At 38.2% G+C, this 23,927-nt stretch overlaps 1 protein-coding gene across 1 annotated transcript; it reads left to right on the top strand.

The window, feature by feature from the left end:
- Positions 1–6,684: 6,684 nt before the first annotated feature.
- Positions 6,685–9,124, top strand: hrh2b (histamine receptor H2b). The gene is made up of 2 exons (XM_073480135.1): positions 6,685–7,305; positions 8,645–9,124. The coding sequence occupies exons 1-2, from the start codon at positions 6,685–6,687 to the stop codon at positions 9,122–9,124; spliced, it is 1,101 nt and encodes a 366-aa protein (XP_073336236.1).
- Positions 9,125–23,927: the final 14,803 nt, after the last annotated feature.

The following is a 23,927-nucleotide window of genomic DNA, read 5'->3' as shown; positions in this document are numbered from 1 at the left end:
GTTTTTGGAGGATGGTGACTCTCTACCACATCAGTACAGACCATAGTATGGCTGAGAGACACAACCCCCAAGTTACTCATATTATTCATCAATCTCTTTAGCCTGCACGATTATTCAAATTGCTTTAATTGTTAACTTGTTTTCATTTTGAGGTAAGAGGGGTGATTTGATATTAGCTCCTGGTAAAGTTGAGCCCTACCTTGCTGCAAGGAAACCATTAACGCATAATGTGAAGAGCTCCACATTTTACTGTGATGGAGGAGGACAATCTTTTTTTGTCTCTAAATTATTTAATGCTGACACAGTTAAGATTATAGAGCCTGTAGTAAAGATATCAAAACAATGTCACCCATGTTAGAAGTTATTAGTCACACAGCAAAGTCTGTGAATTTTTTAAAGTTGGGACTTTGACACTGGGAAGATTTTGTTGAGTTTCAAATATGTATCATATTAAAATTCCCTTCACCTCCTCCACAAAGTCTCTCTGGCAGGTATCTGCATACCAAATAAAAGTGCACAAGAGTCATGGGGAAAGAGGTATAATTTTGATTAAAATGTTCACTTGATGCTATATCACACATTTCCAAAGCCGGCTGAAGTATAGGATAGTCACTAGTTTGAAGACGAGTGATGGGTGATTATATAGAGAGATTGTTTATAATATATTTTTAGCCATGCTAGCAGCTAAGGATGGGTAAGTTGGTCTGTCTGTCCCTACTTTGGTCCAGACTGAACAATCGCCACATAACTGTTTGATAGATTGTCATGAAATTTAGTACTGTCATCTAGTTCATATATATATATATATATATATATATATATATATATATATATATATATATATATATAGATAGATATATATATATATATATATAGATAGATATATATATAGATATATATGTACACACACACTCCATCACTATATATATACACACACTCCATCTTCATTGGAAGCAACACTATGTAGAAACAGTTTCTGAGTGCTACACCACCATCAGATGCAAATCCCAGGTCTGTAACAAGTTGTCAGACGTAATGTAGGTGCTAACTACACACAAAACTCATAACATGCTCAGATGAGGGCTTGAAAATTGTTTCTATTTTTCCTTTTCTACTTTATCGACGGTGATATGTTGTGGTTTCTTTCTTGTGACAACTGTACTTATTGTAAGTCGTTTTGGACAAAAGCGTCTGCTAAACGCCCTAAAAGTAAATGAGTGAGTGAGTAAAACATGGCATATCTTACCCCACTTTCACCATGTAGTTTCTGCACATTGCAAGCAAAATATAGAGGCTACAAACATACATACAATGAAGACTTCAGGTAATGATTCTATATGAAAAATCCCTATTTGTTAAATGTCATTTTAATCAGTTGAACTACTTCTTATGGAAAATTACACAATTTGACAATCTCCTTGTCATGAGCAGAGTCATGTGTCCAACTATTTAAAAGCTATGGGTGAGATAAATTATCAAGCTAAAACAACAGTGACAACGTTCACGGGCAAACAATGAATTAACGCATGAGAGGGAGTTAAACAGCATTTTACCGTTCCAAGTGTTTGTCTACGCAGAGCAGTGACTGAGAGGGAGAGAGGGAGGAGATAAAGAAAGAGCGTGAGTGTGTGTGAGAGAGAGAGAGGGAGAGAGAGAGAGAGAGAGAGAGAGAGAGAGAGAGAGAGAGAGAGAGAGAAAGAAATAAGTTTACACTTAAGCAGGATCAGGGAAACAGAGGAAAGCATTCATGATCTGGGAAAGCAGGTTGGGATCTGACGACATCTACTGCAAAACAAACCATGTGAGGTGAGTCAACACACTTTGAGCAACTTCATTTGGGGGTTCTATAAAACTCCCAGTCACAAAGATGATGTTTGGTGTTCGGACTGTTCAGGATGTGTTGCTTAGTGATTCATTTATCTCTCATTTTCTCTCGTTACACATTCACATGATGGTTTAGGTGGCTGGTTGATCATGCAGCAGTAAATTGTTATAAACACACAAGCCATAGGTACATATTCAAGGCAAAAACCTGTCAGTGTTTGCATGTGTGGCAGTTATTATAACATTATTGCAAGTCTGAGTGAACTTGTGGTTTTACTTCACCTGTCCAGCATATTAGTTTGTTGGCTGAAACAGGATTTAATGTTGTCACTCAGTTTAAATCATTTTGATCCTACATTAGAATACACTCTCTAACTTGCATCACTCTCTTTTGTTGGTTTCAACGTGTAGCTGGTTGATAAGATAATTAGCAATAATGTGGAAGTTGTTCCAGTGAGTCACAAAGAAATTAAATTTGTGTTTCTGCAAAGATGTTACTGGTCTGCGTTGTGTAATCAACACATCCTGGATGAGCTAATGGTTAAAAATGTTGCTAACACTGTATGATAATAGTTATTTCACTGGTAACAAACATTGGAAGGCTTTATAGACCATCTATTAAGCAACTGTCTATTGTTACGTTGCGACTGATGTTTAAACAGTTTTACTTTGTAAACTGTTTATAATTACTGTGTGGTTTGTCTATAAACATTATTCGGATGGCCATTACAGAGTTGCAACTGGTGTTTATAAACCTTTGCAACTGTTTATTAAGTAATTGTTGTACAATTGTTTTTTTTGTAAATTGCTTAAAAATGTTAAGCAATTGTATATTGTAAACGTGCAACTGATGTTTGATGTTCATTGTTTGTTGACTATTAACTAAAGTTTACTCACATAAATGTAACATTTATAAATGATGGTTACTATAAAGTACAACCAAAATGTCAGTTTGTGGCAGAACATTGTGCAACGACGAGGTATGCATACAAATGCACAGTACACAGATCATATAAAAGTCTCCTTGGCCATGACCTTGGCAAATTGCCAAAGTACCATTCTGCTCTCAGTGGTTTCACTTCTTACATGTTGTTAAATAATATATCTATATTGTCGGCCTACCATGTGTCATTCTGGGCCGGATGTTTTGCCACAATGTTATCACACACTGTTGACTCATCCAACTTCACCAGCTAGATTGAATTTGTTCTATGATGCCCACCTTTGTGTGCAGATATACCTCTATTATATTAAGAGCTGCTGAATAGCAATATAATGTCATGCAGTTAAGTAGATGAGATCATTTGTAGTGTAGAGCACCTGCATATCTGATGACAGTGGTCCATAAATCTCAATTGGTAACTGTTAATAAGCAAACCATTGAGATATGCTGCACATGGCTTACAGAGCCAATATTATGTGGTTTGTAGTTGTGCAGGTAGTTGTAATACAGCATGTGGCCAAAGTTTACAGGCACAATATACCAATACATCCCTTTCACATCATATGGATCCATGCCAGAGTAGCAATGTCTTTTTCTGGCACATTCTTCTCACGTGAAGAAAATTTGACCATCATTTTTTCTCCCTCTTCTCTAAGACTGTCTGGGAAGCAAGAAATTAATTATGCAATGAATTGTAAAATGATCTGGGGTCTCATCGTGGTAACACAGTGTTGTGTTTCACCTGTTACCTAAGTCGCCTGGTCCATCAGCAATGAAAAGCAAAATGAAAGCGTAGACAAACGCGGATCATTTGTTGTTCTTTGAGTTTTGTATTAAATCCTCTTTGAGCACAGTTCACTACCTCTCTGTGACTCGTCATGTCCAGTGAAGCCTGGTTCTTGTGGGACCAAATGAAAGCAGCAGGCTGACCAGGGACACAGCTCGATCTACACTATGTCAGTGCTGAACAAGCAGAGTCACCATGGAAACAAGAAGTGTTTATCCCTGAGGGGATCTATTGACATTAATAAAAACCTTGGATTCTCTGAAAGGCAAGGCAAAGCTGAAACAATGGTTACTTTCAAATACATTAACTTAAAGCCTGGGAAAACACAAGTTGAAATCTTCATTGAAAATTTCTATTGAAAAGGCTATTGAAAAAATAGATTATCTTTTCAATAGCCTGAAAAGATCATCTATATATATGGTAATCATTTTTTGCAGAACACATTTTATGGATGAAATTGTTACTATTGCACTTTTCATAATGATAGTAGTATAACAAAAAATGGTAATGCACTAATCCTAAATCAGGTTTGTTTCCTTTATAGATACCTATGACACAATGACGTATCTAAGTCATTACTACAATGATCACTGTGTTCTAAAAACATGTTGTTAACTCATGTTCAGTTCTAGCACCTTTTTAGGAAGATTTTGACTGTAAATAAAGATTTAATTATACTTCAATATATGATAAAATTCACCAATACAGAAATTATTATTTTAACACCCCCATCATTTCCTCCGCCCTACTTAGGCATTATAACTATATATCCGCTGCTCCCTATCATTGTCACTGTAAACACTTCATATTCTCATATCTTATGTCACACCAGGGATGATATTGTGTTGGGAAAACCCTGAATAAGGTGACCTTACGTGACTCATTGTCACAAAACAAGAGATAAAGCAGTTCCGGGAGGAAGTGGTAATCTGTACTTTCATGTTGTCCCAACAAGTTTGACATTTTCCTTCTTAAACATAAATGAGCAAGCAGTTTGTTTGGTTTAACAAGTCATAAAGTCGGAGGTAGTGATATGCTGCTATCTGTGTAAACCACAGCTACTATTAAATATTGCTTGTGTAACACTTTGTTTTTAGAATCATGTTGGATGGTGGAAGCTACCATGTGAATGATGGACATATGGTAGCTTCTTGTTTGAAAACTTAAATAACAAAACAAAACAAAAAAACAGCCATACGACTGTCACATTTTTCAAATGATGTTACAGGTGTTTGTCCTACCTTAATGTTTTTAATCCCTCTTTATCGCAAGGAGGTCAGATGGGTCAGGTCAAACAGCACCTGGAATCTCAAATGGATTTAGCCATGATGTGATAATTTGACTTGAATTGAATAACACAGGCTCAGTCATACTTTTGCCAAGTTTAAAGTTTGAAGATGGTAACATACGCTCAAGACTTCTTTCAGCAAAGTTTTATGACAAATCATAGAATGATAAATGGCGGTCACATATCGTTTAAAGCCCCTTAAATATACAGTCCCATCTAAGATAATATCAGTCCGCTGCTGCCTTTGATCATCAAACCTTAATTAGAGAATTTGAGACCAGCTTAACATCATCTATTTTTTATGGGAGTACATCGGATGGCCTTGGCGTAATAAGGAAGCAGATGAGCAGGTTAAAAATAACACTATCAAACATGCACAATGTATACACCGTCAGAACAGCCTGTCAAACAGCAGTCTGAACTACTTTAATCAGCCAATACTACTGGCATGGTTTTATGTTTAAAACAGTGGAACACACTAGAAACACAGCATTATTGTCAGTATCAGTGCCTATTATTTTGAAATTCTAAATTTGTTGAAAGAATGATATAGTGACATGAAACACAAATATTGGATTGATATAATTTAATTGTATTAGCTGTCACTGGAAATCTGTTCAGCTTGTTCATTAATAAAGTTTTTCCTTTGACGTTGCACATGTAAAAAGGACTAATGATTTTAGGATGAAGCCTGATGATGAAAAAAATAGCTTAGCTTCCGACAGCTGGGACTTTGAAAGCGCACCTGACAGAAAAATGCCAAAAGTCTGTTAGTCCAGATGGATGATATTTTAGTCATCCATACATACTTTGAGTTATGATGTATATTCAGCTGTGTTATCCTTTTAAAGAGAAAAAGTAGTTTTAAGAAAGATGTTTGCAGGTCTTCAATGTTCTAAAATAGGCAATAAAAATTGTATTTCATACATTATGTGGTCGGATACACAGGAATGTTTTCCTTTTTCCGACTGGAGGGCTGTAATTTGTTTACATTACTCCTTAAACCGTGACTGCATGTTTTATGAGTGTTTTTAAGATCTTGTCTTGACTTAGCCAGTGACAGTGATGCACAATATAGCTCAGCCCACGCTTTAGCAAATGCTTCCTCTCTGTAGTACATTTTTCCGTCTTCAGGAACAGCTCCCCAACCTCAACATTTGTTTACACAAAGGCACATTGTCCTTATCTCACTCTGTGATATGTGTGATATGTGTACCTCCAGAGCGGAAGGCAGTCAAATTGGACTGGAATTCCCAACAGAGTAAAGAGGACAATGAAGTCTACACATGACACCAACTGCAACCCTCTACCCTGCATACATGTAGCTAATTCAGCTCTTATTTTGGCAATAAAGGAGGTTGTATACATTTTCATGTAGAACTACATTTCAGAATGCTATGGCCCCAAGCTTTCTACATACTTTCTCTGATGACTATTTTTGGTAATATGACCCTTAACAGGCAGCTGCGATTAGACTATTCATTAAATGTCAGAAGGATAAACATACTTTACTTTTGAAATACACAAAGGGTTAGGGTCCTTTATATGGTGACATGTGCATTTTCAAAGTAATCACCTTTATTCTTGTTCAGCAGGGAAGTGTTTACTTTGGAGGCCAACGGTGACACAAGACATGGCTGGGGGGTGCTTTCCACTCTGTGATCTACTTCTGAACCTGATTAACTTCATGCACAGGAGCCATGGAAAGGATCCTCTGATGGAGAAGTGAACTGGCAGTACATGAGAGGATTTTCAAAACAAGTGGATGAGCCTGTTTGAACATTTTCTACTGAGATACAGCGGCACTGTCTCAGTGACCCACTGCCTGAGGAGGAGGTCACCATGATCTCCACAGCTGTCCGCTGGCTCTTCCTGGTGTGTTTTATCATTCTGACCATTGGTGGGAACGTGCTGGTATGTTTGGCCGTAGGGCTCAGCCGACGACTTTGGCGCATAGCTAACTGCTTCGTTGTGTCACTGGCAGTGACAGATCTCCTGCTGGGCCTGCTGGTGATGCCCTTGTCTGCCACTGTGGAGCTGCGCAGTGGAAAATGGCCCCTCGGAGGAGCCCTGTGTAACATCTACATTTCGCTGGATGTCCTACTGTGTGCAGCCTCCATCCTTACTTTGATGGCCATCAGTGTGGACCGATATCTAGCCATTTCAGCTCCCCTTAGCTACTCCCGGAGAGTTACCCCTCTAAGGGTGACACTGGCCATGATCGCCATCTGGGCCTTGTCACTGGCTGTGTCCTTTGTGCCCATCCACCTGGGCTGGAACACAGTGGACTACAGAGTGCAGCACTTGGACTGGGGCATTGGGGATGAGGACAAGGAGGGACGCTACTGCCAGTTTGAATGGAATAACAACTATGTTCTTATTTATGCCTTTGGCTCATTTTACCTGCCTCTGCTGCTTATGTGTGGAATGTATCTTCGCATATTCAGAGTGGCGCGAGAACAGGTCAGTGTTTGTTTATTCAAATTCCCTCATGTATTTAAATTATTTTGTTAAACATGCTGAGGTGGGATATAAAAGGTCATAACTTGGCATGCATTAGTTTTTGCACCTGACTGAGGCTGTTGTTTTAGAAATCACAATTTCAAATTAGTGATTTGCATTTGAATGGAAACCAACATCGGAAACAGACTTTAAAATGACATTCACAAAGTCATATTCACTTATAATATATTCAACACATCCTCATACCTAAACCACTGAATAGGCCAATACTCAGTGACTCCCAAGAAGACAAATATCACCATTTCCAAAACGACGTGAACAGCCTACCAGGGACAGGTGGACCTTGCTCATACGGTCACAGTTTGGTTAGGTTTAGGCTGGGCTGGGCTGGATTTTGGCACAAGAATTCTAGGCACATGCCACGGGCCTCCTTGCCACTAGGGGGAGCCGACAGAGGGGAAAAGAACATCAACTGTTTTATTTATTCATTTAAAAAACAAACCAACATAAACAACATTAGCATCAGAGTATGGGAAAAAGTGTGCCAGTGGTTTCACCTCATTGAAAGTCAGGAGAAAGTATCTGTAAATGCAGGTTTTCCATTTCAATATGTTAATCTGAGTAAGACGCATTAAAGTGAAATATTAAATTCATGAAATTTAAAATAACATTATACAAAACCGATTGCATTTAGATAATCTAAAATATATGCCTAACAAATTAATGAGCATAATATTAATCATGTGGTAGTTGTTTGTTTATCAAATATCAAAATGTGCTTACAGGGGTTTGCATACATAGTTTGCCTAGTGTAATCTACACATTTAATCCAGCCCCTGGGTTTATGCATTAAAACTATTCTGTCAGGGTTAAGAAAACATTGGGAATTGGGTTACAATAAGTACGTCACTTATGTATCTTAAGTTACCAATGTAAGTAACAAAGGTTACATTATGTAGCACGTTAGTAAATTAAATTAACTCACCGTTGACTTTTGGTTTCCCATGGGACATGAACAGCGTGTGTTTGTTTAACCCAACGATTCACATCATCCACCTCCTAATGCGGACTTTGTCGCTCTTTATACTCCGTCACTTTACTTCCTCCTTTGCCACCGTAATAACTAATATGGCCACTAGAGGTTGCTAACAATACACCTAAATATAGGTTGTATTAAGCTGCTTGCACAGTCAACCTATATGGCCATATTTCTGGTGAAGACAGGCTAGATATATATTGCAGAATTGAATCCTCACACTTCCACACAGGACAGTGTGTGACCTCATCTTATATTCTGTGTGCTGTGGCGCTCTAACTTTTTCTCAACCCATCTCTTCAGGTGCGCCGTATTCGTGCTGCCACTCCATCATTTGCACGCACAGCATCAACTGCAGCCATAGCTCGAGAGCACAAAGCTACTGCGACCCTGGCAGCTGTACTGGGGGCCTTTGTCATCTGCTGGTTCCCCTACTTCACCTTTTTCACCTGCATGGGCATAAAGGAAAAGACAAACCCGCCTAACACGCTTCACTCCGTGGTCCTGTGGCTGGGCTATTTTAACTCTGCTCTCAACCCCATCCTGTATCCGGCCTTCAACAGGGATTTCCGCAGGGCCTATGCAGAGCTGCTTCGCTGCAGAGGACCGTCTCACAGAAAACAGCAGCTGACTCGTGTGTCTGTGCATAAACGATTGACCTTTACTAACGGACAAAGAATTCCTCGACAAACTGAGAAACATATAGACACAGTTAAGAAAGAAACTGAGGGGAAAAGCCTCACCATACATGAGGGAAATGGTTTCCCCAATGAGCCAAGCTGAAGTCCTGTTGACCCGCTGCTGGACTGTAGACTGGCAGCAAAATGTTGTAAATTACAAACATGCTCCACTACTCGCAGTATCAGATAGACAGTATCAGTTAGAATCTAACTTTGTTTAGTGTTTGGTGCCAAAGCTGATGCAATTTATGTCAAATGCAAGGCACAACATCAAGAATGAACATAACTTGTTGCCTCTTATTTTCTTGATTGCACTGAATTTTACAATCAGTGAAATTCACAGTATTGATATGTCTATTTATAAGATGTGTGTATACAGCACGTTGTTACATGTGTAACCATACAGCATTGTCAAATGTTCAAAATAAAGAGTAGGCAGAGCTGAGCTGAGTGGAATGAATGGATGACTCAGTAAGTTTCCAAGTAAGCTGCCTGGGGACACAGGTGGTTAAAAGTTTGCAAGTTGTTTATTTTCTCTCTCTTCAACCCAGCCAACGAAAGTGAATAAATGACCAGCAAGTTGATTTGATATGTTTAATATGTGCATATGACCTGCATGACTTCCTGGATGTTTCCGCTGGGAAACTCCACCTGAACAAGAAAAATCAGACAAAATACATCAAGAAATTAAACATTATTTTTTATTTTGTGTACCCAAAACATAGTGTAACTCTCTAAGTTAGGATGAAGTCACAATATTTCTAATGAAGCTGCACCCAAAAATCCTGACTGTCTACTGCACACACACTATATAACAATATGAATTAAAATCTATGTCAAAGAGGTACCTATGACAACTTTGCTGCCTTTATGTACTATATATGCTGCTTGGACTTTCTCATGCATAGACATCAACAACAGTTAAAATATCTTGAGACTGTAACCCATTGTCACTAGTCTCAGTAAAGATAAGGAATGTAAATGGAGTGAAATGTGAGAGATAACTTTGAGATGGATTATTGGAAAGAAAGCACATTGATAGTTTCAAAATAATTTTGACCTACATTACATCTGACTAATTGTCGCAGACCTGGGATTTGTTCTCACAACGGTGTTGTTGAGCTCAGAAACTGTGGGGGGCGCCAAATCACACAAAATGCCAATTTCTACACAATGTTGCTTTAATTCATTTTAATTAATTACCAAATAATAATTTGTAATTTCAATTAATAATATAATGAATGATGATATTTCATTATAATGTTTTATAATAAAGTAATACATATGAATCAAAGGCTAATTGCCTCCTTGTTACACCTTTATATGTATATTTATTATTTTTTTTAGACATTTTTATTCATAATCTAATCACTGACAAATGTTTCTTTAATTTAATTGATAAATTAATAATAATATAATATATATTGTTGTTATAAAATGTTTTCTTGCATAGGCAGAATAATACAATAGTTTTTTAGGCAATTATTCATCCATGAAATACACTTTTCCCTAGCTTATCAATATATTGCAAATACTGCACTGTATAAGTAATGGAAGTATTGTGTTGGTTTGTTTGGTGCTTTTAATGATGATTTTTTAATGAAGACCATCACCAGTAATGTGCAGTTTTTAATGCATTGTCAGTATTAAGGCAAGGCAAGCTGACCGTGATTAATGAAAGTTTAATGTGAGCCTCAGCCCTGTCAGTGGTACTTGATGTAGGCTGATACAGTAAGCTGAAACAGGAAAAGAGATTTAAATCCCTGTTGGAATGAATTGATGACTTGCCTCAACCTTGTAGAAGAGGGTATACTGCTGAGGAGGAAACATTAGATCACACTTAGATTCTTGAATATAGGGTCTAAAAGTGGAGGCGATGAAGCCAGCAGCTGCACAGTGACATATAGGTGGAAGTAATAAATTTATCAAATCTAATTCAGGTCAGGTGGCAGAGGAGTAAAAGGTGAGAATGGAGGTGCAGGACCACTTATAGGGAGCATTAAATGCAGCTGAGTTCTCTGAACTGAGGAGGAGTGAATTTTTGATACTGTTCCCAGTCACATCACGTCAGTACATCTCCAGCACAAAGGTCTCTCTGAGTTTTGAGTGTTGCAAGTGCAGTGAAATTGAGGTTAAAAGAGTTGTCTCTATAAAACTTGCTGGAATCCAACAGAGATGGCTCCGTGGCTGTATTTACATACAATATATCAAGCCTGTCTCTGTGCAGACATGGAAAGAGTAAACAAAAGTGATGTTGCAGTAGTAGGTGGCAGTGACAGCTGTACAGTCAAAGATTTCAAGGGCGAAGAGACTTCATGGAGGCTACGCTGGTTGGCACAGTGACAAATGTCACTATCGTCGAATGTTATTTTACAAAGGTGCATTGTTTATACAAATGTATTATTCAATTTATACCTTTTTCTAAAAATCTACTTATAAATCTTTATACAACCTGCATTCCAAAAACATTGGACGCTGCATGTAAAGCATAAATAAAAACAGAAAGCAATAATTTTAAAAGAAACTGGATTTTTCAACGAATGGTTTTAGTTCAATCACGTACAGTCCTGCTCACCATTATTGGCACCCATGAAGTTTAAGTACATAATGTGGAATATTTTCTGAAAAAAATGAATCAAGTGAAACATTTTTTTTCTATAGAGAACTCGTGTTTGATACAAAAGAGCAAATGATAAACAACAATATAAAACAATTAACAATGGGAGGAAAAAATAGAAAAACTTAAAGCTTGCTGTGTCACTGGTATTGGCACCCTTTGCTGTAAATCAGTATGGAAACACATTGTGACTCACCTGTGGTAAATCACAAATGAGAATCATCTGTGATAAATTGTCTGTGCCCATGTGACATGAATTAGCCAATGAATGATGACTTCTGTGTTTTAAAAAGCCATCTGTGATCCCCTGTTCCTTTGTCACAATGGTGAAGACAAAGGAGCTGCCTGAGGACATCAGAAGTGCGATAATTGGCAAACACAAGACCTCCAAAGGGTATAAGGCCATCTCCAAAGACCTTGGTATCCCTGTTTCAACAGTGCGTAATGTTATTAAGAAGTTTGCCAAGCATGGAACTGTCAAGAACCTCCCTGGGCGTGGGGGGAAGAGAAAAATTGATGAGAGAAGTCTTCGAAGGTTGGTGCGAATGGTGGAAAAAACACCACGTCAAACATCCAAAGACCTGAAGGACAACCTGGAACAGTCTGGGGTCATGGTTTCAACAAGTACCATACGCCGCACACTAAACCAAACAGGGCTTTATGGGCGAAGGCTAAGGAAGACACAATTGCTGAAGAAAAGACATAAAAAGGAACGACTAATCTTTGCCAAAGAGTACCTGGACAAACCACAATCCTTCTGGGAAAATGTTCTGTGGACAGATGAAACAAAAATAGAGCTTTTTGGCAATGCACACCAACAGTTTTTTTATAGACGACGCAATGAAGCCTACAAGGAAAAGAACACCCTACCAACAGTTAAGCATGGTGGAGGATCCATAATGCTGTGGGGCTGCTTTGCTGCATCTGGTACTGGAGGCCTTGACCGTATCACAGGAATCATGAAATCAGAGAATTATCAAGAGATTTTAGAGCGAAATGTCCTACCCAGTGTAAGAAAACTTGGTTTGAGTCGAAGATCATGGGTCCTCCAGCAAGACAAAGACCCAAAGCACACATCCAAAAGCACGCAGGAATGGTTGAAAAGGAAAAAATGGACTGTTTTAAAAATGGCCAGCCATGAGTCCTGATCTCAATCCGATCGAAAATCTTTGGTATGAGCTGAAATCTGCCATTGGGGAAAAGAAACCTGCAAACGTTCAAGAGCTTGAACAATTTGCAAAGACAGAGTGGGAGAAAATACCAGCTGAGAAGTGCAAGAAGCTTATAGAAGCGTATAAGAAACATTTGGAGGCTGTCATCACTGCCAAAGGGTGTGCAACCAGATATTAAAGAGGGGTGCCATTATTGCTGGACATGCTGTTTTTTCTGTTTCTTCTTTGAAATTACAATATGTAAGTTGAAAAAACAATTTTCTTTGTTAAATTACTTTGGACCTCCAATTAAAAGATCCTGATGATATAAATTTGGTACATTTCCATTTATTTCTGACGATACTGTAGAGGTTATGCAAAAAATGAAGGGGTGCCAATAATGGTGAGCAGGACTGTATACTGTCACCTGTTACCAGGGAATCTTTTAGCCTGTGAAACATTCAGGTTTTTTTTTTTTTAACAATCCACCACTTCCCCACTCTTTTGTTGTACCTGTCCCAACTTGTCTGAAAGATTTTGCTGGCATCAAATTCAGAATAAACATATATTTGGAAAAACCAATGAAGTTGATGAGGTAAACTAATAAATAGATTGTATATCGTTATATTGTTTTCAACTGATCATGTGTCATAAAGGGTTAACAAATCATCTAATTCTGGTTTGATTAGGTTTTACATAGCTTTCCAACTTTTATGGAAAAGGGGTTGTATGATTTGAGGAAGAGCAACAGTTCAAGTAGCAAATAGGGAAATTAAAGGTTTAAGCCTGTATTAAAATAATGCATGCAATTATGCATCTGTGTTCTTCCTCTACATACCATCAGTCCATAATTCAATGCAGCTTGCTGTTTCATCTGTTCAACAAGAGATGGATCAGAGGGAAATCTAGAAGCTTTTGGAGCTTTTAATACCTGTCCTCTGTGAAATGAGTGAGAGATTCAAGTTTTCAATTAGGCTTTTGAAATGTTCTCTGTCGGTTTTGTTTGTCTGCTATTGTGATGGTGAATTAAGTGCTCCTTTTAAAAAAAAAACATAATAAAATGATGGTTCGAAATTACATTACTTGGCTGCCAAAGACATTAAAAATAAAATTGTTAGTCTGTGTCTTAAAGCTCTGAAATGTCTCTACCTGCAAATTGTATAAAGGTACACTACAGTTTAACCATATCATGTATCATAGATGTATTACTATATAATGCATGCATAGATAGTTCTGATTTAAAAATTTGGCGTGAAATTCATAATGGGAAGTTCCATTTGTGACAGCTCTACCTACTTAAACTTTGCCAGTCTGGGTTCTGTGCATCTGTAAATGTTTGATGACAAATAGTCCTGGACTGACTGACCCCCACAGAAACAGAGAGCAAAAGGAACAATGCAAAAAAAAAAAGGATCCACCACTGATTTTTTATCATGCCAAGATAGTCTCAGCCATGATCGAACTGTCCTCCCTTGTTGTTCTACGTAATGGGACCAAAAATGGGCCTTTTAATCATGTTAAAACTGAATTAAGAGACTACACATCCATAATGTTTCCAGGCAGTGTGCGTCACCAGTGTGCTTTATGAAAACATATCACTCGCTCAGAAGTGGGCTAATCCAATATTGTACTTGTCTCATTACTTAGGTAAGGCCTGGTGAATCAGTGGTGGTGTGCTACCTGCCGTGACCTGGGATGTTGAGGTCTCTAATTTTCATTGTGGTTATCTCTGTTTACTCTTACACTGTCTCTTCCTGTTTCACATCTTAGTACCACAGAGGCAGATAAAATCCCACCTACTGTTAAACAGAGCGACATTTTTATCTCAATGTCAATATTTTTATTGTTTTGGTGTGCGTCTGTGTGTGAACAAATTATTTTTTCATGTCAATGAAACACAGCTAATTCAACTAGATAGTTGTAAGTAGAGTGTTTATAGTGCAAATAATCCAACCGTACAGATGGATTCTGTTCTATAATTGCCATTTTAGCGTGATTACAACATGAGACAAAACACACCAGACAGCGTCACAGTACTGTATGTTCTATGAGCCTGTTCCAAAGACACACTAATTATACTGATGCAGAGCAAAAAAAGAGGAACAGAACCAGGACATAAATATTATTCCAATCCCACATGTAAACATGCCAGATGAATGAAGTGTGAGCTGTAAATACGGTCAACTTTGATAAATTGTATAACTGACGTAATGAACAGAATTCACTTTATTCCTAAACAGATCTAAAAAGTTGTTTATTTTGGGTCATACGCTTGTAAACGTTCTGCATGCAAAAATTAAGCTTGAGCCAGCTGGTTAGCTTAGCTTAGCACGAACACTAGAAATGGGGGGAACAGCTGGCCTTGCTGTTTCTAAAAGGAACAAAACATCACCTACCAGCAGCTCTAAAGTTCACTAATTAACAAGTTACTGTATGTCTTGTTTGTTAGATCCATAAAAGGTAAAAGTGCAAAAACACTCATGGTTTTACAGGTGGTTGTGTGCCGGCTGTGCTTGGCTGGGTGCAGCTACTTCCTGGAGTGATAATTGGTGAGCTTTGGAGTTGCTAGTGACCAGAGCCTGACATGTTGTTTGCCCCTGTTTCCAATCTTTGTGCTAAGTTAAGCTAAATATTCAAGATTCAAGATTAATTTATATAAAATTTATGCAACACAGGATTGTATGACATTTCCGTTGTAATTCCCTTGGCCACACACACACACACACACACACACACACACACACACACACACACACACACACACAAAAAATAAATAAATAAATAAATAAAATAAACAAATTATGTTGAAAGTGTTGAGGATGAGTTCAAGAGTCTCACAGCCTGAGGAAAGAAGCTGCTCTGTAGTCTGGTGGTATGGCAGCGGATACTTCTGTATCTATTGCCAAACGGCAGCTGGTTGAACAGACTGTGTCTGGGGTGGGTGTTGTCTTTTAGTATCCTTTGGGCTCTGTGCAGACATCTCACTTCACTGACATCGCAAATTTTCAGATGGGTACAAATGATGTTCTGGGTGGTTTTAATCACCGGCTGAAGAGTGTTGCCAATTTGTGATGTTTCCAGGCAGGATGCTTTTTATTGCTCCTCTGTAAAACTTGACAAGAACTTGGCACAGGAATTTAACCTTCTTCAGTGTAAGAGCCTTTTCTGTGCATTTTTTTTTTTTTTACCTGAGTGGGATGAGATGTGTGATGATGATGACAGGTTCTCTAGAGTCCAAGGAAACCTAAACTTTTCACCTGCTCCACCTCTGCTCAATTGATGTACAGTAGACAGGGATACGTGTCTTTGCCTCCTTTTTTCGAGAATCAACTATCAGCTCCTTTTTTCGTATTTGCCATACAAATACAAGAGAGGTGACAATCTTCTATCTCTCTGCAAGGAGATGAAGAAGCATATTTCACAAAATGTCAAACTATTTTCCTTATACTCAGAAATGTTTTCATGCCTTAGTTAAACATCTGTTCTAGCAATTACCTTGTGTTAGGTAATGCATTCTTTTCTAGATTTACTCATATTCTTGCTGACTCTGACGCCGATGATGGCACATACTCACTTAGAAACTGAGAACAAAGTGGTGCAGGAATATCACCCTTTAAATTGTGGGTAAAACTGCTTCACCAAATTTGGGACAGAGGTCTTTGTCTGAGTAGAGGATGACAATACTTCTCTGCCTTGAGGATGAGTAGGCGCAGTACATTGAACACAGGGGCAAAGGAATCACTGACAATAAGCCCACTGCTGCCAACAACTTAACTGTAGCAGTGTCATGCTCACAGCCAAGGCAGGGGAGTGCCAGTGTGTGTGTGTGAGTCGACTTCTGAAGGAGCCAGTTCTAGTGATTTTCTCAACTGCTTTCTCTGAAGTGAAGAAGCAGAGAAGTGGCAGTAGCCTTCTTGGGGCTGGATCAGAGGCAAGGAAGGCAAATTCCCCAAGGACCCAGACCCTCGGGGGTCCCAAAGCTTTGGCTGCGGTACTTGATTTGTGCTCCTGTCTTGTAGAGGAGCCCTGTGCCTAAACTTACATGGTGCACACTTCTAAATAAATATGTGTTTAGCAAATTACTCCAAACAATCTGGGCCCATAGCTCATCTCTGCCGCAAGACCTACCCCTAGTGGGTTCAGCCGGCTGTGCTGCAGCTGCTGCATTTATAGCCTTTATAGATTTGAATCAGTTCAGCCAGAGGATACACACACACATCTTTCAGTGAGTGATTCACAAAGCTTTGTGGGTAAGTCCGTGGTGTCTCTATGGGGCATACTGCAGCTTTTATCAAAGACAACAGGACAGTAACAGTTCTGTTCTCTCAAAGCATGTCCACCAGATGGCAGTATGAACTAGTTCTCGCTGCAAACCTGACCTCCAGTTAATGTGGACTTCTCAAGGCCTTATTCTTTCTTCATGTAGTTACTGGTCTCAAGACAAAACATTTTGATGATGGAGCGTACAGATAAGATTACACCAGAGGGAAGGCGGAAACAGCACTCATGTCATTGTGGTAATATGTCCTCAAAGGTATAGACTTAGAGTTTAAAAAGGTCTATTGGATTCATTATAAACTGAAGTCATTAAATAGGAAAAAAAACATAAATGTTACTGTTGGAAAGAGAGAATCAGCTCTGAGATTTGGGAGTAGAAAAATGAATAAAAACAAAACTGATGTTTCTGTCCGCGAGGGCTCTCTTCAGCTCAAAGATCAAGCAAAGCAGAAAAGAGATGTGGATTAGTTCATTCTTCAGGATACTTGGACGTTGCATTTATTCCAAATTTGTTGCTCCAGAACTGATCAAACACTGATTTTGATCATAAATTCATAAATGAATAACTGATCACCTATTGTTCATGTTTGCATCATCTTTTTCCACTTGGTTGGTTGTTAATTCATATATATATATATACATATACATACTTGTCATAGGATTGCAGTAAGTGTTTAAAAAACCTCATGCATTATGCAACTGAGTAGGAGGTAAGGTGGGTGGTGAGGTGCAAAGCGTAAAAAAAAAAAAAAAAAAAAAAAAAGCGATCTTGTTGAGCCTGCACTGTAATGTTATAAATACTGCCACTGTATTTGATTGGAGTGCTGGCTGGTGTTTGTTAAGTCACACATCATAATTGTCCCCAGTGGACCTGAACAGGACAGCAGTTGCCATGGATAATTAAACAAATTTCTTCTGCAGGCTGCACTGCGTGTGGTGAGTTTTGTGGAGGTCTGCCAATCGGTCAGAATAAACACAAGCAAATGAAGGAGCTGTTCAGTTCAGTTTAGTAGCAGCTGCATTTTGTGTCTCATTTCTTATCTGCAGATTTGTGCCCAAAAGGCTGTGATAAATTATGTTTTTATCTTCATCTCTGCTGTAACACAGTGTCCCTTGCAAGTAACACTCATCTTCTGAATGCCGATTCAGCTTTCTCTGCACTTCTTTATTGTTCCCACATTAGTGCCATCTGCAACAGAGGCGTTTTCATGTGAAGCGCTGCAGAAAGACTCAAGAGCACTGATTTCCAAGTTTTAGCAAACTTACCATCTTTTTTTCCTGAGCATTTTCCTCATTAACTGGCATTTTTTTTAATTGCTGGTTGCTTTGTTCTACGACTTTTAGCCACAATAGCAACATGATTCTGGTCTATCAGTCATGAAGTGTAAGATCTTTGGTGATGCCCTGTCTTTTCATCTCGTGCCATCATCTGGCATAACATTCTTTTTGTAAAGCCCCACCATCGTTTATGGCCCAAATTTTGTAAAAAAAAGCAACTTCACATAGAAATATGCATTTTGTGCAATTTGGCGCCACCCACAATTTCTGAGTGCAACACCACTGTCGTGAATACAAACTCAAACAAATTTGTCCGATGCAATGTAGGTGCTAATTACAAACAAAACTAATAATAATAATAATAATAATAAACAAATAAGTCCCTTTACTTTCTGTTCAGTGCGAAATAATCAAATGTTAGCATGCTAACCAGCTAAACTAAGATGGTGAACATGGTAATCATTGAAACAGATAAACATCAGCATTGTAATTGTGAGCATTTTATTAGAGCCCACTGATGTTAGCATTTAGCTTAGCTTGTCCCAAGTACAGCCTCATATAGCCAGGGCTGCCCGATCAGATTGACATTTTCCGACCAATCACAACTTAAAACCTGCCCAATTCAATAAATACAAGCCTGATCTTGCCATAAATCTGTGCAAAACCATAAAACCATTAAATTAATAATAAAGCAAGTTATACGCATACACAGCTATCTGCATCAGTAATGTTTGTGAAATTCACCTCTGTCGTTGTACAGCTACAATTAAGCGATAAAATACTGCCATGAAATCTCAGAATGAACAAAACAGCCCATCAAAATCAAACCTATTTAAAAACTACAGGACGGCAGACTCTGCTGAGCGCACACACACACAACAAAAGTTTTTAAATGATCACTAATTGACTTTGTGTTAATCAGCTGTCACATGTTGACAAGAGCATGCAGTCTAAAGTTGCATCTACTTGTTCAACAGTATTTTTGCCAACTTAACGTAAAGTAACCCAAATGGGCAGAAACCTGCTGAATATGGCAACGCTGCACAAAGACGCTAAGACAAAATGCAAAAAACAGCTGAATGTGGCAGATAAACTTCACTTCTACTTCACAAAAGTTTGTTTTGCAGCTTTTAACCACAATAACAATAACTTGCTGACTATTCCACAGTCATTCTTTTTCCAAAGGATAAAGCCGATTATGTACTGTAGCCTACTTTTTTGTCTTCAGATGTTTCTGTATTTATTTCATGTACTGACATGCTTTAACCAGATCTGCTTTCTCCAGCAGGTTTTGGCTCGTTCCACATTAAACTTACTGAGACTCTAACTTGTGGTTTTAAAAAAGATTACAAAAAGCTATTGTGTTACAGCCAAGACATGTTATGTGTGCTTGCTTACTGTATATGTTTCTGTGGCCCTTTTTGTGTTTTTGTGTGTGGGTGTGAGTTTGTGAGTGGGTCTGGTAATAAAGCAGCTGTTGGCTTTGCCTCACACTTCAGGATCTCTCAGCTCCTTGGCCTCCCACTGCTCTTGTCACTTCTCATCCTTCCATGTGCAGATGACTGCTAAACTCCTGTCTCCAGATCAAGAAGCAGGTTGGTCTGAGCATGCTCAGTGCGGGGGCTTGTGGGACTTAACATCTGAGTGTGGGAGGCAACACAGTGCTGCTGCAGGGGTTCAGTATCTGCCTGCACCCAGCAGCAGTTTTTACTGACAGCGCTGAAGAGCCAGCCCTGTGGCAAATGGAAAATCTGAGACTTCAATAACCAGAATTATCATAATCAATGGATAAACGAATCACTGGGTATGAAAACAAAGCAAGTCAATAGCATTAAAAATGTATGCCACCTTCTTGTATCTTCAACTTCCAATTCACTTCACTATGGCAACAATATTTGCAGCAAAGTCATTTTGTGAGTTTATTATTAATATCTTCATATCACCATGGACACTAGTATCTTTCATGCAGCCTAACTGAGAATAGTCTTTTTCTTCCTCTTCACCTACTTTTGGTTTTTCTAGTGATGATAATATTGAAAATACTGCTGCAATTTTTTTTTTTTAACTACTATGTTTAATGTTTAAAACATTAAAAATAACATTTATGGAGGCATTAACATGTTATCACAATCAATACCAGTAAACATTAGAAAACATTTTATGTTGCTTTATACTACTGCTACACTAAATCTCAATTAGGCAATTATTGTACTTTTTACTCTGCTATGTTCATCTGGAAGCTGAAGTTAGTAGCTACTTTTGAGATTACAGTTATTTATATCCTTCCTGTCCTGTGACAATCATTCAGGTGATTCTGAATGTGAATGTTTGTGATAAATGTTAGGAACTGTGATAAACTGTTCGTTTATGATTTGAGGAAACTGTCCCACATCTTATCTTAAGCTAAAGGAACTGAAAAGAACCTCTTGGATTAGCTGTAAGATGCATTTTCAAAAAGGCACTAACAAGGCTGCTTTGCTGAGCTCATGAAAAGCAAAGTTGGCTTCTTTAAGATGTGTGGTTCTCACAGGAGAGTGATGACCCCGTAAAATATGATGCACTGCTGAAGTCTGAACCTGTGAACCGTATGTAAAGTAGTACAAATGAGCTCAACCTTTAGCATCCACAGCCGTAAATTGCAACATATACATTAATGCAGCAGTAATATTAATCAAAAGTCATCATATATAATAGTAAACAACTGACAGGGAGTCAGTTTTACTGCACATTGGCGACTTATACTTTTGATACCTTAAGTAAATGCTGCTGTAATATACTTTTACTCAAGTCAGGACTGAATGCAGGACTTCTAATTGTTCAATTGGTGTATTTTCAGTTTTTATAGTATTCAAAAGCTCTGGGACATGCTAGTGCTGAGGGGCTGTATAAAAAACTTTACAGTGCCATAGAGAGAAGAGCCCAGATGTTATGTGACATTAGTAAATTGTGGTCTAATGTGTGTTGACACTGCCTTTCCTGCTAAAGGTTACATTGAGTGGGAGGATGCATGACGATGCATTTAAATCAGTTTAATTTCTGGACTCACAAGGTGGTTTGCGGCTGTGGTGGAAAATAACTTGTACCAAAGTATTTGCAGTTTTTGTTACTTTATACCTTCACTGCACAACATTTCAGAGGCATATAATCTTCACTTTTCAAATCAAGATTTTATATTAAAACACATCACCGGCTTATAAAATATAACACATTGTTTAAACAAGTCGTTCCCAAGCTTTTGTGTTGAGTTGTGGCCTAATGTCTTCAAGTCAAAGTTAAAGGAAAGTTGGGTTAAGTTTCACAGTCTTCAAAAAATTTCTGGAGCTCCACTCCAAAAAAAACAAAAAAAAAACATAAAATGCCTCCATGCAGCTAATCTTGCATCATCCAAGTCTTTGAAAGCCTATAAAGAGGCTTCACTCTAGCTGCTAAGCTAAAAGCGTGAGCGCACACTCTGTATGTAATGGGGTCACAAGATCAACGGTGCATCAAGGGCTTGTCTTGTCAAATCAGTTTGAGAACCATGCGGTTTCAAGAGACTTGAACGAGTATGAAGCAATGTAATGGGTTTTTTCAGTTGTTTTTTTTATGTTTTAAAACAAGTCCCCATCTACTTCAGCTGTTTAGAAGAATGCTGTTTTGCTGTTTTGCCCGACTTTCCATCTGCATGAGGGTGAGTGGATAATGACTGAATTTTCCTTTATGGGTGAACTTGACCTTAAGGATTGTCAGTCCTTTTACTTAAGTAAAGGATCTGAGTTCTTTTCCCACCACTGTTTAAAAAGTGGTGAAGCAAAGGTGTAAAAGAGTTAGTTTATTAATGTGACCTGCTATTATGTAATTTGCGATGCAGTCTGCCACTAAAACTTGTGAATAATACAAAGTAATACTGCGCTGGCTCCTTTTACCCTTATAATAAAGCTACAAATAAAGGCCTTTTAAAAGAGAACAAAGCCCATTGAGACAAAGTATGAAAAATCTAAAGTAATTTCATTGTTCATGTTATATAATTACCTGTACATACGTAAGCTCTTTTTGACAGTGTGGCTAGCACTGTGCTGCTATTTTTACTCTGCCACTTTTCTGTGAGTAAAGTGCCCCTCTCCTGGGATCTAAACAGGATTGTGCGAACAACCACCTCAAGTCACGAAAGCTATGGTCTTCCTTTTGCAGGTACTTTTGTTTGTTTGTTTTTACCTGTGACATTTAGGACAGAGATACTGTAGGACAGGGACCTCCAAAAATGCAACTGTGCCTGTGAGGCTATAATAAAATCTATAAGCATTAAATATAGACAAGACAGAGGATTAAGGGTAGGAAAATAGACAGAGGAAGCACTGCGTCATGCTCTCCTCAAGCATTTCCCCAGTTCAGTGGAGTGAGAAACAAAAAGCTCGGTCTGCAGGCTTACATAACCTATCTTGGAGTTATTTTGTGATAGACTAGACTGTGTGTTTACGGGCGATTGCCTGCATATATGTGAATTTGGCACAGACCCTGTGGTGCTATTTCAGCAGTGATAGCTTCTCAGCTCTGGTGGCTGCCTGATCACCATAGAGACAAAAATGTGCATTCGGGACAACAGATTTACCTCCTGCCTAGCTGTGATAAAAGTATGAAAGCAGATCATAATTATGATGATGATTAATATTATTGCTGTATTCTTCTAGGATAACCTCTGTAGCATAACATGTTTTTAGATAGATTGTTTTTGGTAGTTCACTACATACATATTAATAAACTGGATATATCACTAAACATTATAAAGCATTCTCTCATCCCATCCCCAGGGCCACCTTTTTTGTTTTCAGCCAAAAAGCAGAAACATAATGGGTATGTATTTGCTGTACACTAGTAATATTCTACGTGAAAGCTAGCTAGGCAACGGGTGATGTCAATATTCTGCAAGGAAAGGTTCTTAAAGGAAAAGTTAACCCAAAAATTAAAAATTCTGCTGATGGAAAGTGAATTTATGGAGCCTCACAGCAAAACAGCACATTCTCCTAAACAACTGAAGTAGATGAGGACTTGATTTGAAAGAGAAACAAACAACAGAACATGTAATATTTCTATTCAGCTCCCCATCGACTTCAGCTGTTGAGGAGAATGCTGCAACACTGTTGTTGTTGTTATGAAGATCGAGAAATGGTTTTTCGGCTACGAAACTTCAACCATCCATTCTTTAATCTTTTGTGGTAATTCTGTCAGCACATCCAGCAAATATAAAGATATAATGAACATATTAGTATTTCATACCATTTTTAATAAACATTAACAATTTAATATGGCAACTGTGGCACAATCTTTTTTTTCCAATGTTGGCCACACATAAGAATAAATAGAAAAGGTCTGGGGTGTAGTTTTTTTTTCTTTTCTCACAGAAAGTACACTAAAGCCCTATATGTCTGATTCATAAAGACATTAAGATGTACTGATTAAATACAGAGGACTCTGATGTCTCACTATAAGCTGTGATATGGCCTTATGAAAAAGACATTCACAGCTCTGATGGTGTGTCCTGTAGACTGTAAGATGTGTGAAGGAAACTGATATTGTTGTGTGATATCACAGTAAAATTATACAAT

Source organism: Pagrus major, chromosome 13 (genome assembly GCF_040436345.1).
Source record: "Pagrus major chromosome 13, Pma_NU_1.0".
In the NCBI taxonomy this organism is placed as follows: Eukaryota; Metazoa; Chordata; class Actinopteri; order Spariformes; family Sparidae; genus Pagrus; species Pagrus major.
This window is presented reverse-complemented; position numbering and strand designations above follow the sequence as displayed.